The 21605-nt window shown below is 40.4% G+C and overlaps 1 protein-coding gene across 9 annotated transcripts in view; it reads right to left on the bottom strand.

Moving 5' to 3' along the window:
* arvcfb (ARVCF delta catenin family member b) overlaps positions 1–21605 on the bottom strand; it is a 191075-nt gene that overhangs the window by 104299 nt on the left and 65171 nt on the right. For 6 of the 9 annotated variants that reach the window (XM_027275646.1, XM_027275604.1, XM_027275638.1 and 3 more), the window contains exons 3-5: positions 15396–15491; positions 10505–10595; positions 9396–9615 (exon numbers count right to left, since the gene is read on the bottom strand). In XM_027275646.1, coding sequence (XP_027131447.1) covers positions 9396–9587 — 192 coding nt within the window. In that variant the 5' untranslated portion in view covers positions 9588–9615; positions 10505–10595; positions 15396–15491. Of the gene's footprint in view, positions 1–9395; positions 9616–10504; positions 10596–15395; positions 15492–21605 lie in introns of those variants that run through there. The other 3 variants (XM_027275611.1, XM_027275667.1, XM_027275633.1) reach the window with 3 other exon arrangements.

The following is a 21605-nucleotide window of genomic DNA, read 5'->3' as shown; positions in this document are numbered from 1 at the left end:
TGAAGAGCTCTTTTGAAGCTCTGTGTGGTGGCTCTGGCTGCCCCCAGCAGTCCATTATTTTATTTTTTTTATTAGCTCGTTCTGTAGCCGATTTCAAGTGGCCGTTCAAGGAACTGCAGTTTTTGGGCGCAGAGGTTATGGCTTGGTCTGGACCAAAGATGGGGACCAACCTACTGACTAAAAGACACTAGAACCATGATGCTAAGATGGCTAACATGCTTTTTTCATATTCAGACTGGTACAACATGGGATTATCCAGAAACATTCCATTTTAGAAAATGTAGGAAATGTCCAACTAAAAAAAAAAGGGTAGGTAAACTAGAGGTAAACTAAATATCCCAAAAAGGTATTAAAATGTTTAATTTCAAAATTATCTCTGTGTTGTATTTAACATCACAGGTTGGTAATATTGTACTCTGCTACTATCAGAGAAAAGCTATATTCTCTTGAGTCTAGGCAACCTACGCAGGGGCCTTGTCAAATAAATATACAAGGTGTATGAATAATCCAGGAGTTGTAATCAAAGTGTCTGAAGTCAGCTTTTCTCTGTCAGGAAGTATGGTGTAAAACAGATGGTAGAAAAGGTTAATGTTCAGGCATGCTTTGACAGCCAGACACCTCCAATGAAGCTGCATCTGTTACAATCATGTTGTTTTTTTGTGTATTCAAGTTGCCAGATGCATGTTAAACGGAGAGAAGGAAAAAAGAGCAAGAGCAGATACCAAACGTGGACTGAAAGGAGAAGCAACTCGCGGTTCGGAAATATATATATTTGGCGTTTTATTACAAAAAGTAATGTTTTTATAATCTTCAGTTTCAAAGGAGACTTTAACAATGTTTTGAATAGTACTTCAAACACCTTTACAGTCTGCCAGGAATACATTTCTTGCAAAACACTACTTTATGGTTAAACTTTAATAAAGAGGTGAGTAGGTTCAACCAGATATCCCACTATACACAAAACAGGTCCACAAAAAATGCATGAAAAGTGATTTTAAAGATAACACTGACTTTGCTGCTCTGAGTTCTTTAGGACAATGACTGCACAGTGTAAGAGCCCTGATGAAAAATGAATGTGTGTCTACAGGGCAAAGATGATGTGCTCTGCTACAGGCTGACTGTTGTTTATTCTAATAATGGCACAGCTTGCAAAAAAAAAAAAAAAAAAACCCTTATCTAATGACTCTTACTATCATGTTTTATTTTCCCCTTGAAAAATGGCTACTCAGCGATGCACAGGATTAGAGTCCAATCTATTGGGGGCTTTTGTCTTGCAAAAAGGCAATTTTCCCTTCATTTAGGGAAATAAAGCTCTGTTTAAATGACATCACTTCATATTTAAAAGGTTCTATTTTCTGCTTTTATGTTGCAACACTGGAACTGCACAGCAAGATTTGTGACACAACGATAACTGGATTAAGCTTTTTCTAGTTTTTCATCTTGTCATACATAATTGGTACTGAGAAATGAATAAGGCACAAACAGAATCTGAATCAGTCTTACACTGACATGAACTAATCATCAGCCGTCTTTATTTTAGTTAAACATACTCTGGATGAATACTTTGGATTTGGAATGGAGTTTCTCTATTGGTTATTTGAGTATGTTATATATAATATTTAATCAGTTGTTCCATGGCATAATGGAACCCCTGACAGTATAATGAATGGACAGTGTAAGCACGACATCACTCATAGGTTTCTGAAGAGCTGTTTTGAAGCTCAAAATCTGTGGTTCTGGCCACCGCCATGTTGGCAGTCCTGCCTCTTACGCCTCTCGGCTAATCAAAAAATTGGCAAAAACGTGGCTCATCAGCTGGCCTGATGCAGGCTATGCCTGGGTGCTCAAATAAACCATCTGTAACAGCACCCATCTGCCAATCAAAGTGCCCATTGTGTTAATTCTGCATAACTCTAAGGCTTAATATAATTTGAATGGGTGAGTTAAAAAGAATTCGGAATCAGTAGAGTTGTCATGAATGGTAAAATTAGCTACAGAGACCAAAACAGATTTTTGTACCAGACTGTAAACATTATTATTTATTATTATTTCCTACTGTGAAGTTGGACATTTTAACATTATGGAGATGGACTTGCTCTGTAGCCAGCCCTAAATGGACATTCGAGGAACTGCATTTTTTGGCACTTCCGCATTGACAGACAGGGAGGTTGCTGCTTGAATGGAACCAGCCACCTTTCCACCAAATTTCCTGAGAAACTCTTGTCTTTTTAAGATTGATGACAGATGGGCCAGCTATCTGCCAAATATAATCTGTTTTTAGAGATTCTTCATACGCCTCAGAGTATGTTTGTAGTTCCGAATTGTATGATTGCTCATGATCTTGGCAGGTTTTCCAGCCGCTGCATCTGACTTTATCTTCCTAGGAATTGCTTAGAAATTAATAGAATGAATAGATAAAAAGGATGAATGTCGGCTGAGGTTCAGACGCAAGTTTTTTTGTTTTTTTTTGGGGGGGGGGTAATGCATAGAATATGTGTTTGGTTTGTTTACAGTACATGCCCTTATTTGGCACCTAATGGTTAGCATGGAGAAAGGGTGTCACGAGTAGTGCCGGCCATTTCACACATTCCTGCGCTATTACCACCACCCTCTACACGAAAATCACTCTCAGACATTCTGTGTGAGACAGTTCACATACCAAGCCCTATTTCTTTCCACTTCACCCTTTTCAAACGTGCCAACATACAAAGTAGGCCCCACAGTCTGCTTTCAGCTCAGAACAAATTCCATGATTTTTAGAAAAAGTGTGTGTGTAACTCTGTGACACAAAACAGCAAAGGTTTGCAAATTCCAGACTCTGATCTTCAGTCTTTTTATAGTCTGGCCAGCAGAGCAGTGCGCTTCAGCCTGAGGCAATACCACAACTCATATAGTCTGTGAGCTAAGTGCTAAGTCAATGGATATACTTTATGTGTGGTTCTGACTTAATTGCTTAATTGCTATAATCTGATGGTGTACCACCTGCTGACTATTGTTGCTACACACACACGTAAATAATCCACATGCTGATTATCTTTCTAATGCACACAGGTAGAAGAGTGAGTATTTGGATGATATATCAAGAGGTTTGCTTCTGTTTGCATTAAACAGAACTGATATTTCAGGATAATTTCAGGTAAAATAAAAAGTTGAGAGTTACGGTTGCTCCATCTGAGTTCATTTAGCTACTATTTAATTTGTCGATCTTGAGGGAACTTTTCACAACTGCTTTAGTTAAATACAGTGAATGCAACTCCGGCATCCAAACACTTCCCACAAGTGTCCATTTGCATTTTTTGATTAACACTAGATCCCAAGGCCAGTATGCGTGTTTGTTAAGCGACAAAAATGTATGAGAAAAAGTTTATACTGTGGGGAGCCTAGCTGAACCTGAATATTCATGTTGTAGTGACCTTTATTTAAGAAATACACTGGGGTGAAATTGAAATGTTTAACTCTATATCTCTTTTGTCATTAAAGCATTTGTAGTCTTAAGGAATTCTCTGTGCAATAAAGTACAAATTGACTCCTGCAAACCTCCCAAAACAAAACTCAGAGCTGCTTCTGTTTCTCATTTGATGACCGTTTACATGCTTGTAAGTCATGTCGTAAAAATGTCTTACCAGTATGTTAAACTCATGAGGATAATTAAAGCAAGGCTTTGAAGAACACCTCCGGCCCAACCACAAAGTTTAAGACTGTTTTCAATTTAATCTTTCTTCAGGTGAAAGAGGTCAGCCTTGTTTGGTTATCCTGCTGGACATTGGGAATGGTGAGGTCACATTCCTCAGGTGGCACTGGGGTCCTGTAAGGGAGAGGGGCTTTATTTTTAACACATGGGATACAATTTAGTCTCTGAACTTAACAGCCATGCTCAACAGTCTGTTTAGACTACCATGGTCATCTTCAAGTATATGCAGACTTCCATGCTGTTCAAACACTTTCAGACAGAGGCAGTGCCCTTCAAAAATATTTAGCCTGTCTATTCACCTATGCAAGAACACAGAGAGGATGTCTGGGAAGGAAATGGAAGCAGTTTTCAGATACCCCTCTTAGTGCTTTTAGTGAGCATAATGGTTTAATGGATTGTGATCAAATGACAGGGAGGTGCACCAGGACAGGCATTAAGTCCACCAGCACTGGGGCTGGGTTGAAGGATGAAGGTTTGAACCACCCCAAAGGAATATAAATAGCCCACAGTACAAAAGGCTTTTCTGCTGCCTCCCCTTCAAACCTCTTTCTCCCTGTTCATCTGAACCAGTAGAATATGCATAACCCCAACCTTGAGTGAAAATTCCTGTCCTTCCATGTCAGGCCCTGAAACACAGAAAGGACTTACCCCCTACCTTGAGCAGTTAGCAGCATGAATTATGGGCCATTGCCTCTAACTTGACTCTGAATTTGGAAGTGGATTGAATAAAAGATAACCTAGAACATAGATGGCACGCTCCATACATTTTAGTTTAAGTTTAAGCGATAGTTAGTTACATAGTTAGTAGATAGTAGTAGATAGTTGGGAGAAGCAAGTGGCTCTTGTGCCTTAAAAGTTTGATAAAATGAAAGACCTTTCATGAGAAATAGACTGCATTGCCTTTGGAGTCTTTTAGACTTTGGCGTGCTATTAGGAATGGCCAAGACTTGAACCCCAAAACATTTGACTCTTCCATCTGAACTCCAACTGTCTGTCATTTTCACTGGCATCTTAAGCAGTGGTTCCCAACCTAGTCCTGCACCCCCCACAAGGGTGTAAGATAAATATTAAATATAAATAGATTGCTATTTGATCAAACAAGTAATTAATTATAGACATGCAGCTGGTGGCAGCTCATCATCACTCATGTATCAGGCTCTAATACCAGGATTACCTCTGTTACTTGAAAAAAAAAGACTGAATATTATCATAAGCCAAGATGTGGAGCTTTTTTCTACATTCATCCTCAATGGACATTGGAGATCTTGTTACCCCTCCAAATTGTTGCATTTCATGTGGGATGTATGATGTCTGTAGTTTTTGTCCGCACTGAGTTATGTCCAGAAGAAGTGCGTGACGTTTGGGGACAAAACCGATAACTTGGGGTATATTATAATAGCATACGTTATATGGAAACATGATAAACAAGTTCATTAGATTTTAAATGTGACTTTTCTGGAGGAAATGGGAGTAGGAGGGCACAGGAACAGTGCAGTTTACAAAAATAAACAAAAGAGGCACTTTCACACCAAGGTAATTAGGCTGTTTATGGGAGGAGAGACGATTCCTGATGGCACCGCGAGAGAAGACGGGGAAAGATAGAAGAGGGGAGGGGGTAAACTAAGGCTCATTGTTAGGCAGGTGATTTACAATGGTACAGCGGCTCCCGGGCCCTGCCAGTAGAAGGATAGATCTTCAGTCACCATAGCACCCTCAGCCCTTTGTATCCATTGTTTCTAGACAGGAATGGGGGGCTGTGGGGATGAAAGTGGGTGGAGGGCGGCTAGAGCGATTGTTGGTTGAGTGCTCTAGTGCCATCGCAGGGCCTGTACATCTTCACCACAGACAGCAGCACAGATCAAAGCCTGCACTGTTCCTTCTCTCTAAAGCTCACACGCCTTTGAAAACTTCCCACAACATTTGCACAAGGGGATGATATGCTTCTGCAATACTAGAAGCCCGCTGAATATAGCATCTGAATACCAAAGACCAACATTTAATGATAGCCACAGTGCAAAATATTATCCTGAGTTTCCTTTTCAATGAAGCTGGGTAATTGTATGCACTCGTGAGATGAAATCTGTGCATGTGCCGGGCCGCAACCATGGGTAGATTAGGTGTCTGGTGTATATGAAATGAGGTCACCTTCACCCTTAGCTCCAAACAGACATGGTTGTCTGAGAGCTGTCTGACTTTCTCCACACATAGAACTGTCACCATGCACCACTTGACCTTTCAGAGCCTTGGTGATAACGCTCCTTCAGGCAAAAATCAATTACCACAGGCCAACGCAATATCAAATGAAAAAAGGGGTAAGGGTTTTAGCATGTGAGTGGTCACATTTTGGGTCTGTGAAAGGATGTAGATTCAAAGGCGCCTCAGTCCGTGTCACTAAATCTCGACTGATAATTACATCAGGAAAGCTAATGGAGTGTCCGACAGCACTGTTCTGATGTTTCTCACAGGACGGCACAGCGTAAACACTCTAATTCTCTTCCTTGGCGGCAATTCATAAAGTGTTATATTGGAGAGAATGAGGATCAGAATTCAATTAGTAATGTCTCGGAAAGTAGGGCAGTGCAACCTCTCCCACACTCTTTGTGCCAATACAATGCATTACAGTCTTGTTACCTTTTTATACCCTGTCTTAACACCATGCAGGAACAAAATGTCAAATAATTATATTTGAAACATGTTAAACACAATTTTTTAAAATCCTGTTCAGCTATGTTCATTACAGGTTACAAGCAGTATGACTTGTGTTAATATTAAAGGGTGATTTAGGCTGGGATATAGTGATCAGACATCTTGGTTTGTCAGGAATTGTCCTAGTTTCAAAACGGGTATCCTGTGTCCTGATAAATATCTGTAAAGCCTCATAGGTTATGATGCATGCAGCTCTTTGTAACCGAACCTGTCTGCTAAATGTTAGTTGTCATGCTAAAGAGAGAGAGTGTCTTTTCTAAAGAGCTCCAGCTACTCCTTTTTTTTTAAAGTACCTAGTAATGAAAATCCTTTGTTCATGGCACCCATGGTGTTGGAAGGTGCATTTGGTAACTTTTCCCCATCGTGATGAAAGTGGCTATGATGTGGCATGAGTACATACATATACACCTGCATGAATGTGCAGCAAATAAAGGGTCCAAGTTTGGGGTTTTGAAAATATGGCTACCCTTGAGACTATTTTCCAAATATAAATAGTTGAAAACAGTGAGCTGTATGCAGCCTATTCATTTTGAAAAGAAAATAACATGACATTCTTGAAAGTTTAAAACTAGTTTAGAAATTTCTTTATGGTACAACAAAGCCAAGAGTCTACAGCTGTGCTACGGCAGCAGTTTTATGAGGCTGTACTTAGGCACGGTGGTGTTTTTAGCTAGATGTTAAATTCAGCATGCTAAAATGCTCATAATGACAAAACTAGTCATGGAAAATGTTTATGTTCACATAAACATGAGTCAAAGAATTTCTCAGCAAACGCATCATCCAGGCAGACTACAAATCTCTTTGACTTCAAATTTGAAGTGGAAATTACTGCTATATTTCCACATAACACTGTCAAACCATCACTGTATGACTTATTTCAGTCATTTGGCTGCAGTCCAGGTCGATGCCTCACTCCAAATCCATACTGCACTGAACTGAAAAGCCCGCTGTGTGAAAATCAACAAACTGAGGGTGGAGGATTGATGAAAAAAGCAAACAGTGTTGAGCATTTCAGAGCACTGTTTGAAATGACCAATCAGTGCTGTCTTGATGTGTGTGAAGTAATCTGCACCAATCTCTGGGAACTGAATTATTTATTTATTTATTTGAATAATTTTTCTCATGTTTATTTGCTACTCACCGGTCTCTCTCTCTCTCTCTAGCCCTTCTGTGTTAAAATGGTGACAATACTGATTTAAATGATGAAGGTAGATTAGAGAATTCGCTGCCCAATCTGCTCTGAGGTGAGTATGTGTAGCCGAGTGCGATCTAGATCAGTGGCTTATCACTCTCATTAGGCATCCACTTAGCCATCTGATCTCATTAATCAGACTTTGTCCACTTTTCCTTTTCTGATCCCAACTTTAAATAATGGCAGGCCTCATTGAGTCTGACCCCGAGGTAGCGTATCTAAACCTTCAGTTACTGATCCATGCTCCATTTTAATTTATCATACAGCCTGAGGATGGTGTGCGAGTGTGTGGGGGAAACGAGGAGGCAAGGAGGAGACAGAGAGAAAGAGAACAACCTGAAGCATTCATCATCATCATCGCCCATGCCTCCTCATTATTTGAGTAGGTCTCCAGGTGCAGCACATACACACTCTTATACACAAGACACAGCATTTTCTGGCTCAAGACTGAGCACATGTGCTGCCAAGGACTCAGGTGTGGTTTGGCCAAGAGCAGGCACTGATCAACACCCTCCTACAACCCCACATCCAATTTGCTTTGGCATTTATAGGCGTTTATAACAAAGCAAACAGTCCAAAGAGAGTTCAATGTGATGTTTGGACATGGACCAGTTTATGGGAAGAAGAGGGTATATCATTCTCTCTTTTACACATACACATACACACACACAGACTCATGTATAAAAACAGCAGATTACCCCTTTGGTGGGTGAGGGGATGACAAGTTTACTTTACCCTGATATACTTTTCCTGTGTCCTCTTCATTATCCCTTCATGCAGCCAAATTGGCAGCAAGCCCTTTAAAAATGAGCACTGACACACACTGTTAACAAAACGTGAATGCAAGCAAATGCAACTGCGGGCAAATGTAGGCAACAGTTCATCTCTGCGGGTCTTGCTCTATCAATAATACATGAGACTGCCTCCTTTACCGTGATTAAAGGTGATGTGTCTAAGTGCTACAGGTGCTGCATCGCGATTGTGCTTTCACATTCTAGTAAGTAAAACATGTACACAGTCTTCAAGGGTTTCTCCACAGAAGTGATCATACCCAAGATTAAAAACAGGACAAAGCTCTGACAATATCCGTACAACAGAAACACGTGTCAGTCAGACCAGCTTAAAAATACCCCAAACAAGATGTTATATTATGATGTACAATAGAGGAAGTGTTAACTGTAACTATAACGTGTTTTGAGTCAATGTGGCTGCTAACAGTTTGAAGTGTGTAAATCAATGGGTTGTTGTGACTGCTGACATTTTTATGGGATTACAGCTGTCTCATTTCTACATCTTATATTTCCTGCTCCTGCAGGGTCGGCCAGCATTGACAGGAATCCTGGCCAGGACTCTAACGTCCCACAGACATTAGCCAGAGTCGGGCAAAAGGCCACATCCAATCAGCAGCACCACCAGACAATATCAAAGACCAGTGGGCGAAAGGAGATGGGATTGAATGGCAGGCAGTAGCGTAGAAGGGGGAGGCAAAGGAAGACAGAATGAGAGATTGATTCTCATCAGCTTTTAAAAATGAGTCACCACAGGGCAGATTATTACACAACATTCTGGACAGTGGGTACAAACAAAGGAACAAGCGTCCCAAATCACAGGGAAATTGAACAGAGAGATTATTGAATACCACCAAAAATGAAAAGCAGTGACCGTGAGCAGACATTATGGTGGAATGAGCTTGTTCAGATGGAAGAGCAAGAATGTCACTTCAGAGGGCAGACACATGGTAGCGCAAGTTGGTGGTTGAAAATGACAGCGGGGACGTTGGTTGGCCAGCATGCTGGCGTGATTTACCTGCATCACCACCTGCTGCCATGCTAGAGGTTGGCTGGTAGGGGGGTTGGGTGGCAGGTTGGCACGCTCTAACTGGAGGGTGACGTTGCGACGCTCCTCCTCAAGGGCTCGGGTCAGCTGCTCAAAACGTGCCTCCTGCTCTTTCACTGAGGCCAGGATGCTGGCTGCCGAACGAACATCATAGTCCTCCATGTCCAGTGTTGGTTGCGGTTGTACAGATCTTCCAAGTTGGGGAGGGAGGGAAGAGAAGGGGGAGGAGGGGGCACCATGTCATTAAAGACACCCTAACCCAGAAAGCTGGGTGAGTGGCACCAAAAGGCTGATGCATTCCTCAAGTTCAAAGTCAAACATGACATAATACATCAAAATGGAACAGTTACGATGGTTCACTGGATGACTGGTGAGGTAGGGTCATAGTACAGAGAGTCAATCTGTTACAGTCAAATCTGTTACTACCTATAACTGGAGGAGAATTCTCAACTTCTCTGTGCCAAGGGTACATGAAGGAGTCGCTGATACTCATAGCAAATACCAGCATAGCAAAGACATTGAGCTGAGGTGATTCTGTGATTCTTTGCATGTTTGAGCCATTTATGTAATCAAGATAATCCTGACACCACAAATTAAATGCAGTTTTTCTTGTAGCAAAATGGATATATGATCCACAAATTCAAAGCACAACAAACGTAATGAAACAATACAGTGCACACCCACAAAAACAAAGATTCTTGTTTCTGGACATCCAAAAGATGCAAAGGAATGATATCACTCCTACAAGTAAACAGTAAGCCAGCATGGAGGAATGGCACTGTGGTTGGATACAGTCATGCACAGGGCCATAATGCATTCTGACACACAAGCACTGTTGCAGGCACAAATCCAACACATGCAAGCTTCCCACAGCCAGCCATACGGACACCAGGGACTGGTATCACACACATTCACTGTCTATCATAAACAATCATGTTTCTAGATAACAGTTGCAAGCCACAGTGCGTATCACTGTCACACACACCCCGATATCCGTAACTGATGGTGGCATGATATCAAGGGGGTTGACGGCACAATAACAAATGGGGTTGGAAATACCAATCCACAGCAGTACAGACCTAGTAGATAAGCAGGCTGAGAGGTGTTACAAAACAGACATCCCCCACTCTAACAGAAGCAGAAGGATGAGACAGCAAGAGGAACGCAGAGCTGGGAGAGAGGGGACAGAAGAAAACAACGGGAAGACAAAAGAGAAAAAGCCAGAAGTTAAAACAGAAATGACAAGCAACACACAGCATATGATTCTTCTGACGAAAAAGTATCTACATCAGTCTATATTTCAAAATAGACATCTATTATGAAATGTATGTATATTTTCTTTCGATTAAAGGCAAGGATGGAATATCAACCTGGAAGCTATCCCAAGGCACTTGGACTCCAACAATGCCCAAGATCGCTTTGTGTGTATTCATCACTTAAGCATAATATCAATGAAAATGATGAGGGCTTTTTGCTGGCTCCTGCATTTTTACTTAATTTTGCAAACCGAACACCAGACAGAATGCTGATTTTGGTGGAAACCGCAAAACTCTAGATTGTGTTCAATGACAATAATGTAATAATCAATCATCAATCAACCAATCATCTGTGTATGACAATCTTTATAGTTTGGAAAAGATCCTGGACACTGTAAATAAACCAGGGTTAAGGATAGGCTTCCTTTTTGCCTCTCTACATAGAGAGCACACTACTTCCTGCTCTGACACATATAGAAGATGGACCACATCATGCACAGAGAGGAAGGGACTGGGGGTTCATTATTGCCACAGGGCCGCAAAGTGGATTAATCAGTGTCACGTCTATTTTATAAAACACTTTTCACAGCACAAGTGATGCATACTTTTGTATGTGATGTAAGATAATGTGGCCTTGGACTGCTCGTTTATGCTCGACAGCATAAAAACATCTTAAAAACAAAGTAACTATCCAAGATGTCTCAGGTAAGTGCCTTACCTTTCTAATGTGGGTACTTATTTAGAAGGTTAAACAAAAGGGTACTTTACAAACACCACTGACATTGGAGGCGCATTATATCAAAGCATTTGGGGTATTTTGGGTTGCCACTGAAACAGACAAAGATTGAGTGCGGGTGGTTTGGCTCAGCAGGGGATGATCAATGCAGATGCAGCCATTAGAATCTCAAACAGGTTGGATTACAGAAACAGTGTGTGTGTATGTGTGCGTCTAAGTGTGTGTGTGTGTGGAACGGATACACAAGATTCATTCTTCACTATGGGACCTGGTGAGTGTGAGGCCCTCATTCCCTTTGAAGCACACAATCCCTCTTTGATGTTTGTTGCGCACTGATCATTTATTTATCTGGAGTGGAGCGGGTCTGACACGACTCTTCCTTCATTCTTTCTCACAAAGCATTGCATGCTGAGGAGCCTGTGTTTTCAAAGTTAAACTCCACATTCATGTAAATGAAGGAAACTGCTCCTGTTGTTTCTTTATCCCCATATTAGAACACAATCCCTCATTACTGGCATGAGTTTACAGTCATCAGCTGGTAATTTAGGTTCAAAATGGAAACAGTGCTAGGTAATGACTACTTGCAAAAATAGCACGCTTGTCTATTCTCAAAGCTATCCACTACTTGAGATAACCAACAGCAATGGGGTACCATAAGCCATGTTGATTGGACATACATGATGACAGACTCTAATGATTCACAACCCTAAAGGGTTCGGGGGACAACGTAGCCATTGCTTCCTGAGTCATAAAGGGAAAAATATGGCAGGCATGTTAGCTACGCCCCACAGCTTATCATCAAACAACTTCTGGGCTTACTTTAAATAGCACAGGGTGGGGCATCTGAAGAATTCCCCTCTGCCACCACGACAGCCCTGGTTTTTTAAAGCTCTGGTTCAGCAGATGTTTGCTAATGGCCAGCCAAGGTCTGCATTTTACCCCCTTCCTCAGTTACATAAGCCTGAGTTAGGTCCAACTTTATCTAGTGGAGGAGTGTCATTGAAGGATGGATCCTAAAAAATGGAAAATGTTTAATTAATTTAAAGGTATGTGATGAGAGTTGCAATGATATGAGATTTTCACAGTATGGAAATATTGTAGTTTTACTGTATCACAGTATACATTTATACAATTATTATTATCAGTTACAATGGCCCTTAAAGTAATGAAAGCAGAGGGGGTTAAATTCAATATTGTGGCAAATGTATAAGACATGATAGCTGTCAATTTTCATACCATGGTATACTGCCACAACCCTAGATTTAACTACTCTTAAAGGTGTAAACATCATATTCATTGTGTAGAGTTGATGTGGCACGTTGTGCTGCTGTAAAAAAGGCTCAGGTATAAATGCACAACTCAAACCCTCAGAGCTAAAAATAGCACAGTAATAAATATATCCACACACACACACACGCGACCACAGTTTTGAGCGTGGATCGGCAGATGGGACGCAGTGTTCACTCACATCAAAGGCTTGCTGGAAAATCCTGTAATAAATCCATGGCACCTTATTCATCAGGTCTTCCCCTAAAACAAATCTGCTATTATAGCACGCTCTGCAAAGTGAGAAGCATTTTAAAGAAACCTTTAAATAAGCAAACATCCAGAGGTCTGGTTATCGTTCTATAAGACACCACAACTAAATCATGAAAATAGCACTGCAAGGGAGAAGAATGTCCTATCTGTCTGAACTGAAACCTCTGTGATTTCCCAATTGCTGAAATGAAATTGTTGCTTTGAGTATATGGAAACTTTTAGCACTTTGACCAGAGAAAGCTGCCATCATTTCATCTTTTGCCTCTCTTCTATCCATGCTATCCTGAAATGCATCACAAAGTGGGCCGGCTGGTGTGAGTCTGCTGTGTGCAGTCGACTGACATTTTACAACTAGGTTTATTGCTGTTATGTCTCACTGCCACTGCCACCAATGTGGAAATATGCCAAATACAGCTTTAACCACAAGGCCTTCCTTCCCAACCTGTCATTCCTCTGAGGGCTCTTACAGCTTATGTGTCTTAAGAATTTAAGTAGAGTCAAATGAGGCGATACAGATACATATTTCCCAAGATGTAAACTAAAATTGCTTTAACTTTTGTCTTATATCAGAAATCCACGCAGAGACAAAGCTACAAATATATAGCTACTGGGGAGGCCGCCCAGCCTCTTCTGTGGTTTTAGTACGGCGTTATTAGGGGGATGGGGGAACAGACTGGGAGGTAAAGTATGAGTATAATGGTGCGTGACCATCAGTGCCCAATAATGAGTTAGAACCATTCACCTGATTAGGGGCTAGGTGGGTGGTGAGATCCTTCTTCTCCCCTCACCAACAATATGCCCCTTTCCAGAGGCTGTAATTGCAGCTCAAATTAATTCCTTGTCTAAACCCATCTGATGCCCATCTGAGGATGTAGCTCCCAGTCGCACAATTGGGGACTTAGAACATCTGCTCCTCCTCCTCCTGTGTGCACATGAATTTGCTATTCACATTAATACATTTACAATTCATATAGTCAGAGGGCAAACTGGCGATATTGTGAGGCACTGCCCTTCCATAAATTGTCATTTCAGAGCCACTAATTTCAGTCTCTTAAGAGAGTTTTCTCCTTGGCTAAGCTGTCCAATATGTCAAAGCTCTTATGGAGAGACTGACTGTTTAGTAATTCATTATAATCACAGTCTTCTGTGTTGGGAATTTCTGCTCACCAGTTTTGCAACTCTTGTGCAAGTGCTACCCATGAACATGAAAGTCATTTTGAATTAGTCTTACTTATGAAGAAAAATAAAGTTATTGTTTATCATGGGATTATAGACATGGCATAATGACCTTTGAAAGAAGCCCAAGTTGATTAAAAAAAATAAAACACTATGCACAATGAATCTAAAATCACCATATTCAGCAGGCCACCTTGTAATGAGTAGTTGCTGTAGGATGATTTTCATTTCCAATAAATAACAAAGCAGCACTAGACATTTAAAAAAATGATTAAAACAGAAATGCACTGTCACCAGGACTGAACCTCCCTCCAATTTAGGATTCCAGTCATTGTTGGTTTGAGGAACATTAAAGTGAGTGTTAATGCCCAGAGGGGTATTGTTGAGTGATGCTAGGATAAGCAAAGCTTTATGGGGTGCATGGAGTCCATTGCTGATCACTTACACAGCTAGAAGACAAGAAATGCAGCTGTTGTTTACATCCATATTTCATTTCATCCTTTTCCTTTGAACCGCCAACTCGCTATGTGGAGGATTTCAGGCTGGCACAGAACTACATACAAAAAACTACTGTTGAGTGCAAATACAGGTCTGTCTCTTCGCAGAGCTCTAACAATTCATTAAAACTTACAGATACTCATATACTTTATCAGATATTTATGAGGCAATCGGGTTACTTAAAAGCATTGCACAAAGCTTTGATAGACATAAACATCAGTCAATATTTCAATTAGCCCTAATATTCTCTGTGTACTACTTGCTCAAGAAAGAAAAGACACACAGAGTATCTCTATCCACATAATTTTAATGTGTATGTCTTACACAGATTACGATTATGTGTTTTACTGTAGGTTGCACAAAGTTAAGTCTGTCTTTAGATACTGGACCAGAATGAACACTGTCTCCTGTTTAGTTCTAATACACAAACCTGTGAACTAAAACCACTCTTCGAATACCTAAACTGATTCAACTTTGAATTATTGAAATCAAAGTACATTTCCTGGAAGAAAAAATCCTGAATGCATTGAAATAAAAATTATACAAGGCACCTTTGAGACAAAGTGAAGTGAAATGAAGTGAAGTGAAGTGAAGTGACGTGAAGTGTGGTGACATGAAGGTCCCCCGAGGAAAGATAAGTGAAAGTGAAGTCTTGGATTTGCAAACCAAACAAAAAAAAACTGTCAAGAAATGTAATTACTGCAATGATGAGCTGAACAGAGTGATTAAAGGAGACTGGAGGTGCAGAGAGAGAGGCGGGTGTACCTTTGATGTCAGTGAGTGCCGTCAGACTACAAGTAGACTGAGGACAGGCGTAGCTCTGTTACAGTCGACTCGATTATTCAGTCTGCCTGAGGAGCTCTGTGGATAGAAAAAACACATAGACATGGAATATAAGTATTCAGGTAACCTGATGACAGTATATTGTCTGTCTTTTATGTAAGGCAGAGACACATATGTAGAACAATAACAGTGGGTAATGTGATCATTGGTTATACTTCATTCTATCATACCTGCTCAGTTTTAGGTTCACTACTACTTTCAGTTTACATCCCTCCTTTTGGGAACATTATTCGTAATTAAAATATAATATATACATTTTTATGCTGATGACACCCTGCTGTGTGTACTCACAACACCTGGCATTAACAGCAGTGTTGTCACTCTCATTAACTGCTGGATGGCCAAGAAATGCTGCTAGACTACAGTAAATCAGAGTTCCTTTGGCCCTCCCATTTCCATTCAACTAGGAATGTGCCTAGGAATCTGAAAGGCCTATTTAAGTCTAAGTTTCTTCACTTAAAATAGATATCCAAAATTACCCATGCTTCACATGCATTATCCTGTTGGAACTACTGGACATTTATTCACGTTTAAGCTAAAGTTCAGGTAGGTCCAAAATGTAGCAGCAAGGATCTTAATGATTCAAGGAAACTTTTGATGCTAAAGATCAAGCACTAAAATACATTTGTGAACTCCTGGCTCCTTATGAACCTAACACACCTTCAAATGATTCCCAGCTTTGGAATTCCATCCCTGCTATTTGTGTGTTGTAAGTCTCTTCTTAATACATATTTCTTCAGAAAGGCATTTTCACATGGTGTTTATTGAAAATGCATAAACAGGATAATAATTCTTAAAGTATGCAATTATATGCAACAAATAATACAATAGCCATTACTGGTGTTACAGTTATAAGAGTAAATTGAGGCTAAGAACTTCACATAAATAACTAAATATATGAGGCGGAAGATTAACCAATATCTGATTGTTAATAATGAGCCAACACTTACTCGATACTCTCAACAACAACATGTCAGACTGACCTTAGTATTTACATCGTACCCTCTCTGAAATATAGACATCACAGGCAAATAAAAAAAAGACCAATACAGCAGCACAAATTGGTTTTGATGCTTCATACCATGGGGTGAATCATTCTGCCATACACACCAACCTGTTCAGAGGCTATGCTCTCTTTGATAGCTCAGAAAACAAAAGCCTGGCAGCCAAACCACTGGATCGACTGCACTAGAAGATGTCACTGATGATGAAATCAAACACTCTTATACGCACGCATTCTCACAGGCCAACACAGTATTCCAAACTATGGGTTCGATAGGATGTAATGGCTCGTTGAAAATTGCCTCATACTTCAAGCAACACATCGCTTTAGTGGAATTCTCAAAATGAGTTAATCTGTTCATTTCAAATAATTAGATTTTATGGATAGATTCGACTGGGGTCCAGACTGATTTTGATGTTGTTTTTGATGCAAAATCATTATTTGAATCTATAATTTAAGGTTTTCGATATATTTACCACAATTTTTCATCCTTACTGAAACTGAGACAATACCCCTGTGAAAATATTTCCTTTCATGAGTTTAACCTGCATGAATTCATGCTTTAAAACAGAAATATGAACTACTGCTTTAAGCTTTAATGTATAGGCATCTCTCCACATGATAAGTATCTCCAGATGCAGCTCTGACTCCAGGCCAAATATGCATCAGTGAGTAGTGAAGCCATGCAATGTTTCATTAACTATGATCAGAAGACACCCACAGTGAGTTAGGAAAAAAAAATCGATACAAAGTCAACTTTTCTCTTTCCTCTTTAGCTGGCTCTGGGATTAGAATATCTCTCCCTCTCCAGGGATTCCTGGGTGTGTTCACTTCAAGGACAGATAGGCTCTGAGCACCTTAGATTTCTGGTACGAACATCAAAGGTGAAGCTAAGCCTGGCCGCATTAGTTATCACCTCGTCTCTCTCTGTCTCTCTCGGGTTCTGGACGAGCCTTTACATCGCTCCTGAATGGAGATTATCCCGACACATAGTCACAGTTCACAGTAGCACTTTGATTAATACACATTTTATTCTACTTTATGTGACGCAATGCTCTTGTAAGTGAGTTTTTCATTTGGTTTGGCAGGTTTAAGAATTGATGGTCAGTGATGTCGATTGATGAATGACATTCACCCCATCCTCAGCTAATGGCACTTGATGATCAGAGATCAATAGGAGAGTGTGGCTATTTTGAGTGACACCCAAGGGTTCAATGTGTCGCTAAATGGCCAATTCTGGCACACGAGGACTTACACATTGCTTAGATATGGAGGTCACAGTGCTTCAAAGATCTGTGTTGGGCATCTCTGAGGAATAAATATGGATAACAAGACATTGTCCGACAAAACACTTCTGTGGGTGGTTGAAGATAAAAATATCAGTGACCATGCCTCAAGCTGATAAAATGTCCCAATACCCACATCCAATCAGATTTATTTACACAGCACCCGGTCAGATCCATTTCCTCTGCTCTCGATTCTGTTGTACATGTTGACAATCTTCACCATTGCCCCTGTGGCTGCCACCATCATTTGACAGTAAAAACTGCAGAGCTCTCATGCAATATTTGTGCTAATTATCAGTGCCCAGTACCTCACCTGCTGTGCATTATGCAGACGATTGCATATTCTATCATGACTTGTCCCCTGTCAACTCACATCGTTTGGAGAGCGCCCCAGTGTAATTCTGTGATTAATAATGAATGCAGAGTTAGGGGAAGATTGTGGTCATGATTAAAGGAATAACTTTATATATTGGGAATTATGTATATTAGCTTTCGACCTGCAACGTTTACTCTGGATAATGAACAACAAAACTACAAAAACTGGAGGTGGCAGGGAGTCAGAGTTGTGCTCAAAAGCAACTCAACAGAGATAATTAATTGATCTTTATGCACATCATAATATGTATATTATCCTACTGAGCCACACACACCTACAAACTGGTAGGGGACACTTCTTAGCAGCTAAAGCAAGTTGATGGGGTATTGTTGTTTTACATATGACTTGTCATCCATCCTCTTTTGCTTTATCCTGTTCTCCTACTGCAGCTGGTTTGGAGCACTCTGTTCTGTTCTGACAGAATCCCCTGACAACTCTGTATTTACAGGTAATTGTTCATCTGAAAGCAGAGCTTGTGCTGCAAATGCTCCACCTGTGTGTGCAGGCTGTGTTTGCAGAGAGCAGCAAGCTAATTGTATATTCCAAAAGAAAATTACAGTCCATCATCATTAGTCCAGGCAAACAGGCAGGCTTGCGTCATACAAAAAAGAGAAGGATTTTGAATTCTGTGCACTCATCGTAGAGAGATGACCTTGGCTAACGCGCCTTTAATTTAAGGCAGGAAGAAATGATCCTGCCCTATCAGAACTTACCGCCTCTTAAGATGTAAAGAAAGAAAGACTGATCTAAGAAAATGCCCTGGCAAAGAGAGAAAGATTCCCTGCCAAAACAAAGCAACAGAGCTCAGTGAGAGGTTTGAAGGGGAGTGAGGGGAAGTATGAAAATTGATTGGCTTGTTTATTCTTTAGGCTGTGCACAGTTTTAGGTTTTCTTATATAATTCAGCAGGTCACTTTGAAAGTAGATTTTTTTTACAGACTGATTACGGGCATTACTGTGATCAGTCATGCAGTCCACAAACCACAGCCTTGGTATCAACATCTAATAATGACTCAAGTGTTATAAACCCACCATGGGAAACCATCCTGCCTCATGCATCAGTCAATCTGTGACCTTGTCAACTGAAGCTGGTAATCTGCATGTGGATATTTTTACAGAGGGAAAGAAAATAAACAGATAGACTCAAGGTATTTGTTTTATACTTAACTTGTAATAGAGAATGATGTAAAGCAAGTGGCAGACTGAAGATTCAGTTATGCAGTCTGGTAAAGCAAATGTAAAAACATATCATCATGCACATTCTGACTGGAAACATCACTGTGTTTAATGCAGTTTGCAGCATTGGTTGGAGAGTGCTGCTATAAGTATCATTGAGACCAGATAAAATGGTAGGTTGGCTTCAATAATTAATCTATGACGTTGAGGCCTTATCAGGGGCCAAAACACTGCACAGCCAAACAAATACACAGGTCAATCGAATCAACATTGGATAACATAAGGTTTTGGATGGTATTGTGTTTTTCATGCAGTGCTAACCGTTGGTTTGATCACAGTCAGCAACTGAAAAGTATTGATAATCCACAATGCTGATGATCTGTTTTAGTTAGAGGTTTGATTGGGTTTATTATTTTAATATCTTGCATTTCATACATAGGTAGTCTCTTATAACTACTGGTTGACAAAATGTGGATTATTTTGTCCTCTAGGTATTATAAAATTAACATATATTTATTTTTTTGTCTTTTTTCAAGCTTTATTTTTGACAGAGATAGCTTAAGAGTAACAGGAATGTGGGGAGAGAGAGATGAAGAATGACATGCTGGATCTGAACCCTGGGCCGCTGCAGCAAGTCTTCGTACATGGGATGGATGCTCTACCAACTGAGCTAATCGGCACCCCATTAACATTTATTTTACTGCAAATCAGTATTGGTTGTCAGGCTGATGACAACACACTAATTTCCAGAGATCTACAGAGCAAATATCTTTGAATTCCAGCCGATCTCCATTTTGTCTGGTTGTGCCCAAAGAGACCAGGAAAGAAAAGCAATAAACTGCCATACACAGTGCTACCTTTCTGCTTTTCTGCCTCACGTCTCAGCAGGTGCTGATGCCCTGATCAGAGCAGAGAGCTTAATAAGACCTCTGGCACAGTAAGAAATCTGTTACCATCTGAACCGTCTCAGTTTGCTGCGTCCACTCGTCTCTCTTCTGACACAGAGTCATAACTCTGTCAGCTGAGATAGCTTCAATTCAACTTTTAAGAAGTAAGAATGTGTCACATTTTCTGTGGGTTTACATTTATATGTACTTATTAGAGATAGTGGATGTAACAATAATAGTGATAGTAATATTTGTGTAACTACGAGTCTTTGTTTCTGCGCTCTCTGCTGGTTGGTCCGGAAGTCTGGAAATCAATCATCATAATATTCCACATAAAGAACGTAATGCTACCTTTGAAAGTAGAGTGCAGATGAAGTCATCCAACCTTGATGAAACAAAATGGCACCTTTTCCTTCAAAATGATTAATAGCGCCAACCCAAAACAAATACTGTCACACTTTGATGAATGCCAGGTAATGTAAAACACTTCAATGACAACACTTTGAGATATCTCATAATCTCAATTTCAACAGGATTGAATGATAGATTCATGTGATGATTGATTAAAGCAAAGGATAGATTTTTTTAGACTTGTTTAGGTGTGTCTATGTCTCTGAGTCTGAGTGTGTGCTCAGATTCACCCCAGGGAGGGTGATTGTGAATTCAACCCCATCGTCATCAGCATCCTATAAAACACACGGAGGCTCAGTCTCCCTGATGGAACAACAGAACCTGGCTAGGAGGAGTTTGGTTTTTTTTACGCGCTGCTGGTTTGAATAAAAGATCCGTGCTGGGATTTGCGCATGACGGGCAATGCCAACCCTGCACTCTTCAATTATGTAATGTGCGCCGCTGCAGCCTGGTGAAACACTTGCTCCTCTACAGTGTAAAGACAGCGGAAGACTTTATCTGGAGTATCAGAGTATGAGAAGTCGGAGATGGGTAGAGAGGGAGGCAGGTGCGCGTGCGTGTGTGTGTGTGTGTGTGTGTGTGTATGTGTGTTAGGGGTGTCAAAACCATGAAAAGATCAAACATTGTTCTGGGATGCTATCAGCTGTCTCTGTTTGCAGTGATGGTGAGGAGAAACACTGTCACACCAAGCAAGCCACGCTTGTAAGACCTAAAATCACATATATACAAAGGCTTTAAGCTATTAACACATATCTCAGTCTAAAATATTTGATAAAAATATACTATAATTAACTCATGGTGGGTTTCAGTGATGCACTACATTTCTGCTAACAGCTCTAAATTAAAGGTGACCGGCATTCTTCCATCTTGTCCTCCCTTTCTTGTTCATTTCACTATGAGCCACAGTTCATTACACAACAATAAACACTTTGTTTATGGCTGATTACTGTGTAATTAAGAAGGACATATTGTTAGCACTAGCAAGCGGATGAAA

This window comes from Larimichthys crocea, chromosome III (genome assembly GCF_000972845.2).
Source record: "Larimichthys crocea isolate SSNF chromosome III, L_crocea_2.0, whole genome shotgun sequence".
In the NCBI taxonomy this organism is placed as follows: Eukaryota; Metazoa; Chordata; class Actinopteri; family Sciaenidae; genus Larimichthys; species Larimichthys crocea.
Note: the sequence above shows the minus strand (reverse complement) of the source record. Positions and strands in the feature narration are given on the sequence as shown.